The 19,926-nt window shown below is 47.3% G+C and overlaps 1 protein-coding gene and 1 long non-coding RNA gene across 5 annotated transcripts in view; both read left to right on the forward strand.

Annotated features, from left to right (window-relative positions):
* The window catches only part of LOC141942384 (uncharacterized), a 62,938-nt gene that overhangs the window by 41,078 nt on the left and 1,934 nt on the right, over positions 1 to 19,926 (forward strand). The window lies entirely within an intron of this gene.
* On the forward strand, positions 1,272 to 19,185 carry PANK2 (pantothenate kinase 2). 4 transcript variants are annotated; one of them, XM_074865435.1, is made up of 7 exons: positions 1,272 to 1,542; positions 12,348 to 12,700; positions 13,752 to 14,005; positions 15,039 to 15,215; positions 15,478 to 15,601; positions 17,959 to 18,084; positions 18,519 to 19,185. In XM_074865435.1, the coding sequence occupies exons 1-7, from the start codon at positions 1,353 to 1,355 to the stop codon at positions 18,567 to 18,569; spliced, it is 1,275 nt and encodes a 424-aa protein (XP_074721536.1). In that variant the 5' UTR covers positions 1,272 to 1,352; the 3' UTR covers positions 18,570 to 19,185. The 4 variants fall into 4 exon arrangements, with proteins under 4 accessions (XP_074721536.1, XP_074721537.1, XP_074721540.1 ...); XM_074865436.1 differs by lacking the exon at positions 1,272 to 1,542 and adding an exon at positions 6,348 to 6,365; XM_074865439.1 differs by lacking the exon at positions 1,272 to 1,542 and adding an exon at positions 6,405 to 6,840.

The raw sequence follows: 19,926 nt of genomic DNA on the forward strand, positions 1-19,926 counted from the left end.
CTCTTTATGGTCACCTCAATTTTTCTGTTGCCTGGATGGCTACTGCTGTAGTTGTTAGCTCAGCATTGACAAACATAGGGTCAGTTTAAAGAACAGGATGCACCAGCACTTAATTACGTTGTGATATACTAGAATGTATCCTGAATCCTTGACCCTTGTTTCTTTGTCTCTCCTCCTAAACCTCCTGTCTTGGTTCCCATTTTGTTGTGTCTGTCCTTTCTACTGAGCTTGTAACATCTTTGGAGAACTCGAGTCTTTCCATCAGCCCTCACTCAAAGAGGGGGTTTGGCTCCAGCTTGATCTCTGAGGCCTTGTGAAGGGGAACAGAACTTCTTTCTGCTGTCTGTCTGTCTCTTTCTCCGTAGGAGGGAAACCTTAGCTCTCCCCAACAAGGCCAGAGCCCTACTAGTTGTCTTCCAGGATGCGTCAAGCTCAGAAACATCTGACTGTTTCACCGTTACCGTGGCCCAGAGGCAGCTTCTGAAGATGACGCTTTCAAGCCCGCCTTTGGAACAGAGAGTCCTCGCGGGCAGCATCAGCCATGACAGTCTTGAGCTTCCCAGCGATGGTGAATGAAGGAGGAGTTGGAGGAAGGGAAGAGTCGTAGGTGGGAACGAGGAGGTTTAGGCCCCAGGCCTAAATGGCCACAGGCCGGCCTGGGGCTGCCGCTGATGGAGGGCCGTGGCGGAGGCTGTGGGGTGCAGGCCCGAGATGGTGGGGGACCCGGGGGCCGCAGGGCCACCCCACAGCGAGGGGGTGAGGGAGGTGTCGCTATCTGCATATGCAAATCGTATGCAAAGCAGCCCCCAGCGCGGCCTAGCCCAACCGGGCCTACTGCGGTCTTCCCTTCGGCCCCCTTCCGCGTTGCCATAGTTACCCGAACTGTCAGTCAGCCTGCTTTCTCCCGCCCCTCCCTGCCATCCGCCTCACATCATTGGACAGCTGTCATGTCATTCTCCTCCCAAAGGAAAACCATAGGCCAGCGCTGCCGCAGAGCGACCCGCCCCCGCGGGCTCCTTTATCCCCGCCCCGTACCGAGCCGCCGCATTCGATTGGACAGCCGCGCTTGTCACTATCCGCGCCCGACCGCGAGGAGGGCCTGGCGCCCCTTTCCCCTCCAATCCGAGTCTTCTATTGGCGAAGCCGCCTGTCGCTCAGTGCGGCGGAGGGCACGGATTGGGCAGCCACCTCACGGTCTATCCCGCCCCGCCGCGGGGCCGGGGGCGCGCGCGCCGCGCGGGGGGCCGTTTGGCGCAGGCGCGCTGGGGGCGGTGGCTGCGGCGGTGGCGGCTGTGGGGAGCGCGGCGCGGCGCGGCGGGGCGGGCGGCCCATGGGGCCGGGCCGCGCTGCGGATGGAGCCGCTGCGAAATGGCGGCGGCGCGGAGGAGAAACCGCGGCGGCGGGGAGGAACGGACGCCGGACCCTCGCGGCGGCGGAGCATCGGGGCGGCGGGCGTTGACAGCGCGGCGGGGCCGCAGCCCCGCGAACGGGGCGGCTCCGTCAGCCGCCAGCGGCGGGACTCGGTCCGCAAGAACCGGCCGCGTGAGTGCGGCGGGAGGGAAGGGCAGGGCGGGGGGGGGGGGGGGGGGGGAGCGGCCGGCGGGGTCTGCGGCGGGGGCGGGGCTATGGGAGGAGCTTAAAGGTGGCAGCGAGGGAGGGGGCGGAGACTGGGGTGGGGCTTATGGTAATAAAGGAGAGTGGGCGTGGCTACGGCGGGTGGGGCCGTGAGGGGGCGGCGTCAGGAGGGTGGGTGGGGCGGAGGGAAGAGGCTCTTTAATGGCGGCGGTGGGGAATGGGGTAGAGGGTGATGCTGGTACAGCACTGGGGGGTGGGGAGGATGGTCTCAGTATGGCCAGCTTGGGGACAGCATGGTGGGGATGTGGTGGGACAGTGACACGGGCTCAGCAGGTTGGGGCGGAGGGTGGGACAAGCTGAGCTACAGCAGCTCTGGGAGGTTGAGGGCAGGGTGGTGCCAGGCATGGTGGGGTGGGATGTGGAGGCTGGGGCTGTGGCGGGTGCTGAGGTGACCGAGTGGGGGACTTTGGACTGGTGAGGTCACTGGTGAGGACACAGGGGGTGAGGAAAAGGAGACAGAAGGACAGACAGACAGGGTGTACAGTCAGAGCTGGGGCGTGAGGGCTCTGTGGTTGGGCCGGTGACTGGTGGGAGAAAAGCAATGGAGAGAAAAGAGAATGGTGTAAATTTTGGGAGGGGGGAACCTGGCAGGTTTGACATGGACTGGACATGGGTCGAACTGGGCTATGTAAGAAAAAAACCAGTCCCCTGAACCACATTTGTAAAGGCTGAATCAGAAATGGTCTGTGGAGTGAGTTAGGTGCAAAATGGATGGCAGCCTTCATTTTGGCAGCAGCAGGAGCTGCCGTTCAGGTGGCTGGTGACTTACTTCAGCCATGTTTGAAGTGGAGCTGCATGATTATTTCTTTTACGTGTGTTTAAGAGTCCTTCCTGTTGGAAGGAAATTGCCAGCGTCAATGTAGTTCCTTGTTACCTGTGCAGCTATTAAAAGGATGTCAGCAAATGACTCCAGACTGAAAACAGGAATCACAATCCTGCATCTCGTAGCAAGACTCAGTCTGTTGCCTGGCAATGCTGCGACGTTATTGTTACTGTATTCATGTACAGCTTTAAATAGTGTTCTTTCTCTTTTTTTCGTAGCTGGAAAAAAGGAAGTTTCTCTTTTTGCCCTTAGTGTGAAAATGGGAATTATATCTCAAAAGATTTTTGAAGACATTGCTGAACTGGATGCTGCTTGTGCTTCTAATTTCAGGGACTGCAGCTCAGCAATGCTCATGTAGCGTCAGCCTCTCCCTTCACCTCTCCCTTTCATTTCCAGATCGTGCTGGATTACAGGAGTGATCCTGTACCAGGAAATGATTGTAAAGTTAATGTTAAATAACTGAGGTAATTGTGGGGTTTTGTGTTTACCCAAGAATTAATACGATGAAAGAGAAATTTAGTAGGGGGGTGTAATGACAGTAGCAGCGGTGAGCATCCTTGTGATTTAGATGCGGCAAAACCAACTTGGTATGTGAAAGTCCACTTATGTGGCTCTTGTTTGAAGGAAATCACAGTAAAACTTACCAGTGGGAGCTGTGGGGTTGTTAATTAGAGACGTGCTAGTTAATAGGTTGCAGCCAGCTGTAGGGAAATTTAGATCTCTGGTATGAAAATTAGGGTTGATTTAGATGGAGCTATGCATTAGGTGATTATACTTTCCTGCCTTGCTTAGGGGCAGTTTCTGTGTCCTTTATGGAAAATGTAGATTGAAGTTGGCTGTTGAGGTTCTGGTTTGTTACGGTAATGTTAAATGTAGAGGCCGGTGTGGGATGCATTTAGGAAAACCGGTGTCCAGGGTTTGGATCCAATCTGGAAGGTCAGCGTGGTGTGATGTGGGATTACAATGTAGCCTGTCTTTCCTAAGTGATTCTTGTGGTAATTTAGAAGAAATGTGCAGGAGCAAGTACATCCCTTAATGGGGACAACGTCTGATGTCTGAGTAAATTACGTTTTGAAGTTAAAATGCTCGATCCCACCTTAAGGAAGATTCAAGCGAGCCTAAATGAAAGCAAACCGCTTAATGGGCATCTGATCAAAAATGTCCTACTTTAGCTCCCACTTGTCTGCTGCTGGTATGTGGCAAACAAGCTCAGTGACCTTGAGGCTTGTCTTGCCTGCCTGTGCTGGCAGATGCCCTGGCAGATGAGCCCCGCTTCCCCAGGAATGAAAGGATCTCAGCGGGCTGCGGTTCAAGCTCCTGATCTTTCTTCCTCCCTAGTCGTCTGTCTGTACTGGTAACGTGCAGCAAGGGCTGTTTCACTGCAGAGATGAGGGGAGGTCTGAGACCGAGGGGAATTAGACTGGATATATCTGAAATAACCTGACCTGCAGCAGCACAAACAACATCCGAGCTGTGTGCCTTCATACATCTCAGGCTATTAAATGTTTCTTGGTGTGCTTCTAGGGAACTAAAGAGCTTTACTGCAGATGCTGTGATTTTCAATGTGCCACAGGCAAAAGGAGGAGAAGTCAAGGGCGCCGTTGCTCTCGGAAGGGAGTGAGAAGAGCCCCTGAAAATGCTGTGAAGCAGAGATCTGTTGAAGTTCCTAGCTGCTTTGGAGTATTGTATTGGTGGGGTGTGAAGGGAAGCTTGACAGGATTATTAGAACAGGCAGAAATGATAATACAGAAAAAGCTTTAGCGGCTCCAGAGGCAATACAAAAGAATTCCTTTCTGGTAAGGAATTATCAGTACCATTATTGAAATCTGCACATAAAAACTGGACTGGAAATACCCCAGATGAGTAGAGGATATTCACGTAATATTTACTTTAACGTAACTGTGGGATACCAAAGGGCTTGCTGTGGCTGGGGTTAAGTGCCAGGCATAAAACCGGTGATGACCAGATCATAATGAGCAGGGGAATATTTTGTTGTAATGAATCTTCTTTATGATAAGAGAAATAGGTCAGCAATTCAGTTCATCAGCTTCCCCCTTTTCCCTTTCCCCCACTCCCTCCTGGCTCTCCCATGCTGCTGCACTGCTTTTCTTTCTGAAAACCTGGTTTCCTTGACAGAGGTGAGTTTAGGTTATTTCCCTGGGTAACAAAGTATGCTTCTCCTTTCTGTAACTCGTTTGTTAGTTCTCTGAAGAAAAAAAAAAAAAAGCTTGTTTTGATGCTTTTGCCAGGTATCATCCATAATGGTTTACTGTTTGACAAAAGGGGAGGGGAAGTAAGTTGCATAAAGTATATTTGCATTGTAGAGTATTCAGGAATTTCAAAAGAAAGCCTATACCTAAAATTTCAGGAAGAACATCCTGCAAATAGTTTCTAAAAATGTATGCATGTGTGGGTTTTCTTAAAAAAAAAGTATGTCCTCATCTATTCTGTAGTCCTTCCGACCAATACCTTTTTTTTTTTTTAAAGTTTTAGTATCTTCTGTCAGAATCATGCAAAGACATGATGTACATGTTGCTTTAAAGTCTCAATATACACAGTATCCAAGTAGAGATACAAATAAAAGACTGTTTTGGCAGCTCTTTTGCAGTACAAAATTTAAGCTTTGATTTTTTTTTTTTTTTTTTTTAAATACCTTTTTATCTTTTGGAACTGTGTATGAAATGTGAATTTCTAGCAGAGCCTATTTTTAGAGATGGGAGAATATGTAGCCTTAGTGTCACTCTACATTAAATGCTGATGAATATTTTTTTTTTCCCAGCTGTAAAATTTCCATCGTGGTATAATGCTATGGAAATATAATGCTGAATATTTTAGAGTAAGCATAGAGATGCTGTCATACACTCCACTAAATCGTCAGTCCTTGTTGCTCCTCTGCAGGCTAATCTTTTTAGCTTCTGGTATAATTGGCTCATAACTTAGGGATCAGTCTGAAATACAACTTGAGCTGCTTGCTGTATGAAGAAAATCCACCATGGAGATCTTTAATTATATCACCTCTTTCATCTTGATATTTCTGCAGTTTTCAGAATAAGTCTGTTGAGGTTTTTTTTATTTATATAGCATCCAGTTTTATAAAGTAATTTACATAACAAGTGAAGGCATTGTGTTTTTCTTGCCCCAAAGAACTTACAGTCTAACTCTAAAAGGGATTTGAAGATGAAGGGAGGGTGGCAGCTCTTGCTGTGGGAACACATAGTATCCTTGAGCTTTTCTGTGCATGAGGTTATTTAGTAAAAGCTGTAAGCCCTTAACTTTGCAGACTGGCCTTTTGTTTGTTGTTGCGTATCCATAGATCTGCCCATTAGAAGAAGTTTTATTTTAAGACAAAGAGCTGTATGTACATTGTGTGTATGTATAAAGCTGCTGCTTAAAAGTGGCCATGCCAAGGGAAAACAGTACTTTGTCAAGCCAAAAGATGAAGGATTTTTTTCTTGGAAAAAAATTGCTTTAAGATACTTTATAACTGCCGTTGCAGTGTGTTGCATTAGGAAGCAAATGAAAATAAGGCTCATCGTTGAGCTTAGCGGTCTTACCAGTTCTTGAAGTCACCTTCTCTGTACCCTGCTACTTTTCACACTGAAGGCTGTTGTGGTTTTTTTTGTCTTACACAATATTTGAGAGTGGGGTTAGTGGCTGTCATGGTGCTAACAAAGTCATATAGAGAATTTCTTTAAGGAAAAAGACCGTAGAAGGTTTTGAATGGAGAGCAGCCTTCGCTTTGAGAAGAGGATTTCCTGCCTTTCTTGTAAATGTCCAAATACCCAGGGAGAGACTAAACACTTCCCAGAAGGTGCTGGGTGGGAGGAGGGCCCAGAGGTCTGTACCACCACACTCCTCCTGTGCTCTGCCTACGGGTCTCTCGTCCTCCCCGTGTTCTCTCTGGCTGGTAAGTGTTTGGGAAGGAGAAACGTGGGCCCTCTCCCAAGGGCTCCAGGTAGCACCGGGGAGGCGATGAAGAGATGCAGCATTTGTAGTTTCTGCCTTGGCCGTTAAAACTGGCGTCTCCTTGCGCTGGTTATTTCAGCAAAACCTTGTGACTGAGAAAGACCAGCCTTGGGGCTGCCCAAAGTCTCCTGGATGCCACCCGTCCTCACCCTGCTCTAGGTCTGCTGTCTTCTGCAGCAGCTCTCTTGGAAAAAATGCTTCAGAGGCTTAAAAGGGAGAGATCTTTGGATGGCTTTCAACTGCACTCTAGATGCTGGGAAAAATTCAGTGTTTCAAAGAGAAATCTCGGTAGCAGATGGTGGTGGCGTTCATCCAGGAGAGCTTCCTCCTTCCTCCCTTTCAAGGCGTGGATTTTTCTAGTTCTCAGATAGGGAAGAGCTGCTGTTGCCCTGCATGTTCGTGTTGGCTGATTTCCTGTCAGTGGAAGGAAAAAAACCCCACAGTTCTATGTGTTGTTGAAATAATTTCCTCCTCTTGTTTGTGTGCCACACCCCCTTCCTACAAAAATGGGTTTATAGGGGAAGTTTTGTCCCTGCCCCAGACTATTTGTGTGCTCTGTGCAGGTTTTACTGCATAGAAAATCCTTTATGTTACGGTAAAGAAGTACTTAATTTTGAGCTAGCTTTTTCCTTGGATTCTTAACCTGTGGCTGGGATGTATATAGCAACAGATCCATAATTAAGAATCATTTGCTTTAAGTTAATTACCTTAATAGGCTATCTTTTAGAATTTATCCCTGGTGACTTACTGAAGGTATAGCCGAGCTGTTGGCAGATGGAGGACGCCAGCTGCTCCCTGCAGAGGCTTTCTGCAGCTGGTGCCTCACCGACATGCGAAGCCAGCTCTGGTCTGAGGCTGTGTCCCTGCACAGGGGGTTGGATGCTGTTTTTGGGGCCAGCTGGGATTTAGCAGGGCCAGCACTGAGTGAAGACTAGTAAGGCTTGAGCCCAACCTGACTGCAGTTTATACCCAGCTCTGCAGGCATCATTCCTGTTTCACCATTAGCCACTGGTGTGCCAGAGAGTGGATAACTGGTGTGGTTTAACCCCACGCTTAACGTTCTGCTAATTCAGTGGCAACTATAACAACACTGTAACTGGAAGAGTTTCACTAAGGCCAAATGCCGGGTTCTGCTCTTGGGCCACAACAACCCCCAGCAGCGCTACAGGCTTGGGGAGGAGTGACTGGAGAGCTGCCAGTCAGAGAGGGACCTGGGGGGGTTGATTGACAGCCGGCTGAACAGGAGCCAGCAGTGTGCCCAGGTGGCCAAGAAGGCCAATGGCATCCTGGCTTGTGTCAGCACTAGCGTGGCCAGCAGGGACAGGGAAGGGATCTTACCCCTGGACTCGGCACTGGTGAGGCTGCCCCTCGATGAGTGGGTTCAGTTTTGGGCCCCTCACTCCAAAAAGGCCATTGAATGACTCGAGCGTGTCCAGAGAAGGGCCACGGAGCTGGTGCAGGGTCTGGAGCACAGGTGTGATGGGGAGCGGCTGAGGCAACTGGGGGGGTTTAGTGTGGAGAAGAGGAGGCTGAGGGGAGACCTCATCACCCTCTACAACTCCCTGAAGGGAGGGTGCAGAGAGGGGGGATGAGTCTCTTGAGCCAAGGAACCAGCTGCAGGACAAGAGGGAATGGCCTCAAGCTGCGCCAGGGCAGGGTCAGACTGGCTCTTAGGAAGGATTTCTTTGCAGAAGGGGTTGTTGGGCGTTGGAATGGGCTGCCCAGGGCAGGGGGGGAGTCCCCATCCCTGGAGGGGTTGAAGAGTCGGGTTGACCCAGCGCTGAGGGATCTGGTGGAGTTGGGAACGGTCAGTGTAAGATTCATGTTTGGACTGGATGATCTTCAAGATCTTTTCCAACCGAGATGATTCTGTGATTCTGTAACACCTGAATAAAAAGTAATTCTATATATTAAAAGATTGAAGGTCTTGAGGGCACTGAGAGTGAGCTGGGATGAGGTTTCTAAGGAGCTGCTCTATTATTTTTTTTTGTGATTAGGAAAGCTTTCTAAACTTATAGACCAAGCTAGTGATTCTCGTGCCCTAAAATCTGGAAAGTTTATTTCGTGGAATGTAAGGGTTTGGTGTGTGAACTTCACAACCAGCTTTAAAACGAGCTAGTGTTACTGTGCTGAACAAATGAGTGTACCACCAGCCGAGTGCCTGCTCTGAAGTGGAAGCCCTTTACCTTGTGATGAAGGAGCCCGTATGGTGTTTTCAGTTACGTGGCTTCAGCGGGGCACCGTGCCTTGGTTTCTGGATGCTTTTCTGCTGCACCCCGAGGAGGGCAGCCCCAGGACCCCACCCTGTGCTCTCTCTGGTTTTACCCTTGCGTAGCCTGGCAAAGTGAGGTTGGGGAGATTTTCTGGTTTTGTCTGGAATAGAATTAATTTTCTTCACAGTGCCTAGTATGGGCTGTGTTTTGGATTTGTGCTGGAAATGGGGTTGATAACACAGGGATGTTTTTGTTACTGCTGAGCAGGGCTTACACAGAGTCAAGGCCTTGTCTGCCTCTCACCCCACCCACCACCGAGGAGACTGGGGGGCACAAGATGTTGGGGGGGACACAGCTGGAACAGCTGACCCCAACTGACCCAAGGGGTATCCCAGCCCATATGTCGTCATGAGCTCAGCACATAAACCTGGGGGAAGAAGGAGGAAGAGGGGGACATTCAGAGTAATGGTTACGTCTTCCCAAGTCACTGTTAGGCGTGATGGAGCCCGGCTTTCCTGGAGATGGCTGAACCCCAGCCTGCCGATGGGAAGTGAGGAATGAATTCCTTGTTTTGCTTTGCTTGCGTGCGCCACTTTTGCTTTCCCTATTAAGCTGTCTTTATCTCAACCCACGAGTTTTCTCACTTTTATTCTTCCGATTTTCTCCCCCATCCCACCGGGGGTGGGGAGTGAGTGAGCGGCGGGTGGGGCTGAGCTGCCAGCTGGGCTTAAACCACGACAGGAGAGGATTGCTCTCTCTAAATATGAGGGTGGGAATGCTTTAAAAAAAAAAAAAAAAAAAAGTTCAGGTTTCATAATGCAGAAAAAAAATTGCATGTCCTGACAGGAAGAAATATATTCCAGAAATCAAAAGGAGGTTTCCCAGCAGCAAGACAGGAGCTTTCTGGAACTGATCCCTTCATCAGAGCAGAGATGACAAAAGAGCTGCGTGCTTTTAAGAGTGGGAAATTCGTGAAAAGGGAGTCCAGGATGTCAGTGACCACAACAGGCAGGAGAAGACTTGGCTGAGTAATGTGGGAAGCCTCTTCCTGTTTCTTTGCTTGCGTAGAGCTTGTTAGTTTTCCAGCAGAATTTAAGCAGTATTGAAAAGCACAGTGGACATCGGGAAACTGGTTTTAGTGATCCTATATGTGAACTGAGTATTTGAATAGGGTGGTGTTTACCAGTTGCAGTCACTGGAGGGACTGGAGCAGCAGCAGAAGGCTCTGGTTTAGCTGCCAATGCCCTATTTTTACCTGTGTGACTGATGGTATTTCTCTTGCTTCTCTCAATAGCATGGTGTGATCCTTGTTAGAAGCATTCTTCTGTGGTAGTTGATCAATCTAGGGCTTTGCTTCAAAGAAAGAAAAACCACTTTGGGGGTGTTTGTTCTATTCTGCCATCTCTATGGGGACTGCTGACTTATGGATGTATGTGCCATATTGGAGATGGTTTTAATATGGCATTAGGGGGCCTGTGAACAGGTTTTTAGGCTTAAGGTGTCAGGAAGAGCAGGTGAGTGAACAGACACTTGGTGTTTGCTGCCTGTGCAGAAGTAGGGTAGCCATCTCCCTCTTGGAGTGGTCATGGTCTCGGTCACTTCTGGTTGCCAGCTCAGCTGCTGTTGCCACGCACCTCTGCAACAAGGCCCTTTGTTTTGGGGGTACTGAAATCCTGGAGTTTGTCCTGCCTTTCCCTTCACTTATATTCTGGGGTCTTGGGCTCCCCTTCCCATGAGGGTGCTCCTCCTGCTCTGGTGTCTCTGGGGATATGGTTCTCCTGACATTACGTGATGAGGCCCAGGCAGTCAACGTCTTGAGAAGGAATTTCACTGTTTAATTTAGCTATAGTAAGGTTTTCCTGAGGGAGGCTTGAAATAAGATACATACGCAGAACTTTTCTCCAAGTGAAGCGCTGGGTAGGCTTTCCATCCTGAAATGCTTATTGAGTTTGCAGTTCTGAATTCTGGAGTACAGAAGGAGAAATTGTCCTGAAAAAAGTCCTTGGATTGCTCCTGCTTTCTCCCTCCGTTGGACTGTGATTCAATTTTTTCTCTCTCTCATTCATCAACAGTTATTTTTATGTCTGCTCTTGTTTGAAGTAGATGCATTAGAAATAGAGGGTGATTGGGATTTGGATGTGCCTCCTAAAATAGAGTTTGCATCTTCTTTCAAGATTTCTTTTGGTGATGATTGGAGGTGGCCTCTATGTAAATATATAAAAATAACTCAATGGTTTAAAAATAATGTGGGGAACTGATGGCTTTAGCAGCTCCTGGAGAGCTGCGATGCTCCGAAAGGGCCTGTTTTACCTCTGCTCTGCACAGCAACCACGTTAACCCGCCGAGGAGGGGATACATCACCTTCAAACATGTTCTTGCCTGTCGGGTTTGTGACTTTTCAAAGATCGTTTTCTTTGGGAGCGAGTTCCCCATCCTGCCCCTGAGTTGTTTTCTTTGCTGTTCAGCTTCCTGAAGTGCTGCCTCTGGGTATTTGGGTATTGCTCTCTGAGGGTTTAGTGCTCTGCAGCTCGAGCGACGGGGCCTCGGCGCGCACCTCCCGCGCTGCCGGGACAGGGGGGATGAGCAGGAGGCTCTCGCTTGGGCCACGCTGCGTAACGGGGATGGCAGCTGCTTCCCCGAGCTTAACGGGAGGGAAACCTGCTTTCCGTTGGCAGTAGGCACGGGGGCCTCTTGGTGTTGCACGCTTATCTGCAGATAAGCAAACATATTTTGCAAGAATAACAGTGGCGTGTTATCGTGCCTGTGTCTGACATGCGAATTTTACTGAAACCTGAGATTTTTCTTTCCAGGGGAATGTCAATAACATCTATGCTGCATTCAGGTTTATTTTCTGAACATTCCTTTTTTTTTTTCCTTTTGGAAAAAAATGTAAGGGTTTAATCCTGCTGCCATAAGCCATAACATGTGGCTACATTTTTGTCTTTGCTCTGGAGCCCGTGCATCTTGTTAGCTCTAGCCTATTCTTTAGCTCATTAATAGTAATATTAATCTGTTCCAGTTCTCAGCTCTAATCGCAGATTCCATCTGATCAGGGTTTTCTCTTGATCTTTTCCAAGAAGCTCATTATCTAATACAGCTGTAAATGTTGCTGGGCCTGACACTAATGCATATTTTGTACCATGGGGGAATTTGCCTAATAAAATAATCCAATTAGACATTTGTTTTTGTCTCCCTGGGGCATCTTAGATTACTTGTCTACCTCAGTTATGTGTTGTAATTAGTTAACGTTTGTACATCCCTTTGATGTAAAAGCACTGGTATTATCCTTAGCTCTGGCTCTGGATCAGAACTTTATAAAAGAAATAGCTGGGGATTAAAATTGCAGCAGTATCTAGCAGGTGTAGGACACCGTCAGACCCGCGCTGTGTGCATCTCCAGTGCTGCGTGGTGCTGGTTTAGGCATCCTGAGCATTGCATCTCAGATGTTGGGAGCTCCTCAGCACAAGGTATCTCAAAGGGGAGTTGTGCTCAGGTACAGAGGAGTCTCAGCCACACTTGTCAAAGACCCGACTGCTAGAATTTCCTTCTTTGTTTCCCACTTGAAAATGAACAGATAAATGGGCCTGCATTTTGCAGTCCCTAGGCAACTGCATGGAATAATTTGGTTTATAACTATTTCACTGGTGGTATGACAGTATCATATCCCCTTTCTTTTTTTTTCTCTTTTTTTTTTTTTCTCCTCTCTTTAGTCTTTCCTTGGTTTGGCTTGGATATTGGAGGGACCTTGGTCAAACTTGTTTATTTTGAACCAAAGGACATCACCGCTGAAGAAGAGGAGGAGGAAGTGGAAAATCTCAAAAGCATCCGCAAATACCTGACATCAAATGTAGCCTATGGATCTACAGGCATTCGGGATGTGCACCTTGAACTAAAGGACCTTACCCTGTGTGGACGTAAAGGCAATCTGCACTTTATACGCTTTCCTACTCATGACATGCCCGCTTTTATTCAAATGGGAAGCGAAAAACACTTCTCAAGCCTCCATACTACCTTATGTGCCACGGGAGGTGGAGCGTACAAATTTGAGCAGGACTTTCGCACAGTATGCATTTTTGGCTTCTATATGATTAGGATCTGGTAGTGAAATTTTCTTAGAGCGTAAAACTAGAATACTTTCTCTGCAGACTCTAAAACTTCTCTAAATCTTTAGCTTTGGAAGAGTGTACCTAACTCAAATTAAACTTGGTGCAGGGAACAGCATGTGGAGTCAAGTTCGCATCTCCAAATTAGGCTAATTTCTGAAAGTGCATGTAACATTCCTCTAAAATCACTCACTTCCATGGCGTGTGCTCTTACAAGACTTTCTCTGTATTATTAATCTCTGATTATGCTGATCTCAGTGTTGTGGGTTTTTTTCCTCATTGCTGTCTTTCACATGCTTAATATTTGTTTTATTGTTCCTTTGCTCATGTGGTTTCTTTTTTAACGCACATGTGCATGAGCTGATTGAGGTTCAGTCAAATTTGGTGGTAAGTTTAACTGAAGGGAGGTTAGGAGTTGGGATTTGACATCATCATGTGGCTTCATGATAAACTTGATTCTTGTTCATAGGTCAAAAATGTGTGATAAATACTTTGTTTAACCAGGGCTTGAAAAAAACGCACCAAATAATGAGGCTTTTTGTGCAGTTGAGGCAGTAACACAAGGGGAAACAATTTCATAACTCCTTCCCTTTTTTTGCTGCTTTTCGGCATGGGTTTTGGGGGATTTTTTTTTTGGTTTTTTTTTCGTTTTTGTCAAACAGTTCAGTCCCTTGTCAGCTTCCCTTGCTTTTCAGGCTAGTCCCTCAGAGTCAGGGCCTAAATCAGGCCCTTGGAAGTAGATGGGATTCTCTCTGTGTCCATCTGTGGATCTGGTTGTTCATTTCCCCCCTCTTTCATGTCTGCACACTTGAGGGCTGGGGTCGTTAGTCCCTGTGCATGGAGGAAGATGGAGCCCTCCTGTGATCTGTACTTCTTTCTCAGCCACTGCAGGAGTACTGGAGATAGCTGAATTTAGCTGGCAGTGAATGCATTTTTGTAGCCCCGAGCATAAACACTTCGGATCCTTAGCTACTTCTTGAATATTCTTTCTTTTTTTTTTTTTTCCGCCAGATGGGTGACCTTCAGCTTTGTAAGCTAGATGAACTCGATTGCCTTATTAAAGGAGTTTTGTACATTGATTCAGTGGGATTCAATGGACATTCAGAGTGCTACTATTTTGAAAACCCGACGGATGCTGAAAGATGTCAGAAGCTCCCATTCAACTTGGAGAATCCATATCCTCTCCTTTTGGTGAACATTGGCTCAGGGGTCAGCATTTTGGCTGTGTATTCAAAAGAAAACTATAAACGGGTAACGGGCACCAGGTGAGTGCTGTGTGGGGGTAAATTGAGTTTTATTTTAGAGTCTGGAATGCATTTCTGCATTGTGGATGACATTTTCAGGGACAAGCTGCAGTAAAGGTGGTGAGTTGAATGACTGAGCTGCTGCTTTTACTGCAGTCCCTTATCTCTGCCAGCAAAGATCCCTCTTGGAAGAGAATCTGAATTTCATGTTTTGGTCTATTTACTGCAACCAGTCTCTTTAGAAGCTGTTTTTTCAGTTGCTTCAGGAATTGAAGTGTTTTATTTGCCATCAGAGGGATCCCATAGTTTGGGATTACCCAGATATGCTCCTAATGATCATGTTAGCAACTGTTGGTGTCGATCCCAGGAGTAGAGATTTGCACCCTGACTTCCAGAAGTTCCCTTATTTTGGAGGAAGGGATGCTGGCACGGCAGTAATTCCCCAGGCAGTTGCTGGATGCTGCACCTCCCCTTTGTGAAGATGTGGCTCTTGTTGCCAGGCAAAGCCAAAGAGCTCTGTGGCTTTAAGATCTCCTGAATTGCTTGAAAGTTAGCAATAACAAAAAAAAAAACCCTCACAGCACAGATCTTACTCTTATTATACATCATTAATGGCATTTATACACAGTGAAGTGAACAGGTGTGGTGTTGGGCTTTTTGTTCCTGTAAGTTTTGAATAGCTGTGCTCTAACACTCCAGTAACCCCTCAGGACTAGTGTTTATTTTAAGATCAGCTTCTCTGAGTGCTGGGAAGAAGGTGGATATTGTAAAATAAGAAAATTAATTTCTCATTTATAAACACGCCCTCTGCAGAACGCCGTGAAGGCATGGAGTTCCTTACAGACTGTAAGTTATTTGAAAGTAACAGATTTAAAGAAAACTGCTGCTCTTCCAAGATTGCTGTCACTGAAAAGAGAAGAAGCTGAAGGAAGGGGGCAACCTGAGCTCACTCAGACGTGTAGCTGAGTAATTGGAGCTTTCAGTGGAACGAGCCATTTTCTTTCTGTCTCTTTAGAAGCAAGACGGGTGACTTTCATTTTGTTTTACGTTGCAGCCTTGGAGGGGGAACCTTTTTTGGTCTCTGCTGCCTTCTTACCGGTTGCTCTACCTTTGAAGAGGCCCTAGAGATGGCATCCCATGGAGACAGTACCAAAGTGGACAAACTGGTGCGGGACATTTACGGAGGAGACTACGAGCGATTTGGATTGCCAGGCTGGGCTGTAGCGTCCAGGTAATGACTTGACTGATTTTTATTTTCATGGGAGATTCTGCCAGGGTGAAAAAATGGATTTACATCTCTTAGGAGAGCTACCATTCCTTCTGCTGTTCTGTTTTACCAGATCTAAATTACTGCTGGCAAAGCTTTTTAAAGTTAGAAATACTTCAAGATGAGTCACTTCGATTAAATTTGCAGTTCCTGGTTGTTTTTGGTTTTTTTTTTTTCCTGGAATTCTGATGCAGATGGACCTTTAACCTGAAAACTGTCTTTACAGCTTCGGAAACATGATGAGCAAGGAGAAGCGGGAATCTGTCAGCAAAGAGGACCTTGCGAAGGCAACTTTAATAACCATCACTAATAACATTGGCTCCATCGCACGGATGTGTGCACTTAACGAGGTACTCAGGGGAGATCTGTCTCATTGCTTCATATCTACAGCATCACTTGTGTGCTGCTGTATCTCTCTCTGTAGATGGGTGTTTGTACTCGTCTTTTTGGATGTTCAGTAAGTTGTAATCTGCTCGTTTTGGATTCTTCAGTAAATTTTGTCCTTGCTTGCTTGGGTGGTTTGAGTCAGATTTTGCTAATTAGGGGTTGGCGGTGGGTCCTGTTAGATCCTCTGCTTGGTCAGGAGTTAAACAGCTTGTCTGAGGTGGTTTGATGAGCGATCAGTGGGTGATAAACCACCCTTGGTACCGCTGAGAGAGGAGGAGAGGTGGGGTGGAGGGGTGTAGAGGCTGGACACATTTCCTACGTTGGTTTTACGAGTTGCTCTCAATTTCTTAGTCAGGCCCCACCACTTCCACGGCCGTTCCTGTATCTTTGTGCTTTCAGCTTCTTTACAGTGCTGCCTTGTTGCATTCATGTCAAGCAGCATTGTACAGGGCTATGAAAGAGCAGAGACGTGCTCTTCACTCCATCTCGAGTCTGTTCCCTTGGGATGAGCTGACGGGGTGAAGCATCCTCCTGGCTCCTGTTGCTCACCATTTACCTCCGTTTACTGCTGAAACCGAAACGTGTTATAAACAGTAACTTCATCTGCGGGTCCTCACTAGAGTACACAGCTGAATGCAAAGAGGCTGCCAAATAGTTGGGGGAAAGCGTTAATGAATGTGGAGACAGAATTAAAATCTGTAGGACGTGAGTGAAGGAGTGGATAGGACTTGATCCTGATTCCTCAGTAAGAGGAGGGAATGAAAATGACGCTTTCTTGTTCTCCAGCAAGAAAATAAGAGTTCATCACTTGGCACAGAAGAACTATTTTAGGGTTGAAAAGTTTGGCTGGAAGTCTGATTTAAATCCAAAATATCACTACTTGGTTGGACTTTTCCTTTCTTTCAGAATTGGTGTTGGTTATGGGTTTCTAAATTTATTTATTTTTTTCAGATTAACAGTAGAGAGCCATTCAGGCTTTTGAATGATGAGTCAAAGGCCAGAGTTGGGGGGAGAGAGAGGAGATGGCACTTGATGATCAGTGCTCCTGGCCAGTATAAGGATCTCGCAGCAAAAGAATCAACAGTTCTGTTCAAATTCCTAAGCTAGAAAGGCTGTAGTTAGACCTGTGGATTTCTGGGTAGTGTGAAAGAGTCTGAAAAAGAGCTTGTCTTAAAATGACCTGGCTGGTACTGCTTTTGGACAGAACTGGGGATTTTTATAATGTTCTGAAGATCCTGCCCAATACTCTCAGCAGTCACTAATTCATAGAATCACAGAATTGTTTAGGTTGGAAAGGTCCTTTAAGATCGAGTCCAACCATTAACCCAACGCTGCCAAGGCCACCACTAAACCATGTCCCTAAGCACCACATCTACACGTCTTTTAAATACCCCCGGGGTTGGTGACTCCACCAGTTCCCTGGGCAGCCTGTTCCAGTGCTTGGCAGCCCTTTCGGTGAAGAAATTTTCCCCAATATCCAACCTAAACCTCCCCTGGTGCAACTTGAGGCTGTTTCCTCTTGTCCTGTCACTTGGGAGAAGAGACTGACCTCCACCTTGCTTCAACCTCCTTTCAGGCAGTTGGAGAGGGCCATGAGGTCTCCCCTCAGCCTCCTCTTCTCCAGACTAAACCCCCCCAGTTCCCTCAGCCGCTCCCCATCAGACCTGTGCTCCAGACCCTGCACCAGCTCCGTTGCCCTTCTCTGGACACGCTCGAGTCATTCAATGGCCTTTTTGGAGTGAGGGGCCCAAAACTGAACCCACTCATCGAGGGGCGGCCTCACCAGTGCTGGATACAGTTATTTTTTTCTGTCTCTCAGTGTAGTCTCTGGCCCCTCCCGGGGCTGTTCCTGACCATCTCAGTGCACCCTTTCTGATCTCATCTTGCTCTTTTGAACCCTCCCTTGTTGCTGCCAGATCCCAAGCCAACTCAGTGTCGTCTCTTGCCTGCAGATCAACTCTTCTGGGTCCAGCTTTAAAATGCTAAATTCGGAAAGCTGCAAATGCGTTATAACTCCTCCCTCTGCAGCTCCCATCCCCATTCCCTGAGGCAGTTATGCTCTGTAGCTCCCGGGAACAGCCACTGGGGGTGATGCAGTTTCTCTGGATCTGGTTGCTTTAGTGTCGACTGATGATTTCCCTCAACGGGTTGTTTTTCATCAATTATTACTGGAAAATGTATTTGAAAAGCTGCATATGGTGTTTTTAAAGGCACTATAACTTTTTTCTTCTTGCTCTAAGGTGGGGTTTTTGTTGTTGCAAGCAGAAAATGGCATTTAGCCTTAATGTTCTTTTTTTTTTTTTTTCCTTAATACTTGCAGAACATTAATCGAGTGGTGTTCGTTGGCAATTTCCTTCGGATCAATACAATCTCAATGAGGCTTCTGGCATATGCTTTGGACTACTGGTCGAAGGGACAGTTAAAAGCACTTTTCTTGGAACATGAGGTGAAATTACTTTTTCAATTTATTTTGCCTTGTGGCAGAGTGCAAATCCTGTGAATGCTCTGGAAACAGCCACGCGGAGGCTGCAGCTGTTGGTGATACACGTTGTGCAGCCACAGTTACTGCAGTGCCCAGCGTAGGGTCAGAAAAAACCATTTCTATTTGCTAATATCAGAATTATTTACTACCAATTTCATCTTGTGAACTTTCTTTTAAGACTGTTGACAGTATAGATGGTTCTGTACCGCTCTGCTTTCCAATACAGCAATCATGGTTAGAATCAATTTTGTAACGTACCTACCTGTAGTTATTTCTTTCCACCATCCTTAATAAGCTGTTAAAATTGCACCGTATGTGTAATATTATTGTTCCTGTGTCAAGTGGGTGCGTCATGAGCACGTTTCAGTTTTTAATAGGTATTCCTGTCTGCTCTTCAGGGTTATTTTGGTGCAGTCGGTGCTCTTCTGGAACTCCTGGATTCAGCCTGACTCTGTGCAGTTCCTGTACGTCGGACCTGCGAAGTTGGGGTGATTCCTGGGTCGCTGAGCCCACGTTTTGCTTTAAAGCATCTGTTCACTGACTGTTAAACTAATTGTGGGTGACCTAATCAGAAGAGGAAAGGAAGATTCCTTTGAGTGCTGAATGTCTACCCAGTTCACAGTTTATAAAGTTCAGCTGCAGTGTTTTATGTTCCGCAAACGAAAGGCATCGCGCTCGCATTATGCTTTAAATTGTCTGTAAAGGGGAAGGAGCATCCCAGCCCCGGCGTATAGAAACCACACGGCCCACTTCTGTCTCCTCTGACCCGTACAGTGGCCTGGCAAACACCGTTGTGCTGTCAGTAAGGCTTTATTCCTGTTGTCTGTGTATGCCAGAGACATGAGGTAAGGCACAAATCCCGTGTCTGAGGTCGATTCTGATGTCAGCCTGCAACGCCTCGTACAGACCGCAGCAACCTCCTGGCGTGTGCTGTCGGGAGCGTCTCAGCCTCTGGCCTTGAGCTCTGCTAAAAGCAAATTTGAGGATGAAATAACGTGTTGGTCTTTTCTTTCTCTCTGTTATAAAACTTGGCTGCATATAACTATGCCAAAGATTTTTTTTTTTTTTCAGTTGTACACTCGGGTTCTTCTCTGTAACGTTCTGTTTTATGTTTATTAATTGCTAAACTACTGTAGTTTCCAGGGGAAACCTCTCCGTCCCACGTGCATGCTGTACTCTCCTCTGCTTTCTCTGCATGCTGCCTTGCATACAGCCCGCAAACTGGGGTGCTGCAGTTGGGAACCCCCCGAGATACTGCACAGGCAGGATGTGGATTGGGCAAGGGCTGGTGGCGTGCTGAGGAAACGCTCTCTCCAGGCGAGAGATGCTGGTAGCAGATGGCAGTTTTAAAAAAAAAAGCAGCACGCGCAGGGTTTGTGATCTGACCTTCCTTCCTCACGTCTTTTTGCAGAAATCCTTCCCAGACTCAGAGCTGGTGTTAGGAAATGAAGATCTTTAGGGGGTGGGTGTTCTCTGGGCCGTGCTACTGGCAGTGGTTATTTCAGTGTAACCGCGCTCCGCTCAGGGAGCGTGGAAAAGCTGCTGTGCCGACGAGCCACTTGCCCCTTCCCTGGGTGTCGTAAACTCAACAGAGATGCTGCTCCGGAGCAGCGCCTGCCGGCTTCCCAGCTGAGCCGCTCGCCTGGGCCTAGAAGCCACAGTTTTTTGTGCAATGCAAATGCAAGTCACAGAATCATCTTGGTTGGAAAAGACCTTGAAGATCCTCCAGTCCAACCATTAACCTCACACTGACAGTTCCCAACTCCACCAGATCCCTCAGTGCTATGTCAACCCTACTCTTAAACA

Source organism: Strix uralensis, chromosome 4, assembly GCF_047716275.1.
Source record: "Strix uralensis isolate ZFMK-TIS-50842 chromosome 4, bStrUra1, whole genome shotgun sequence".
Lineage (NCBI taxonomy): Eukaryota > Metazoa > Chordata > Aves > Strigiformes > Strigidae > Strix > Strix uralensis.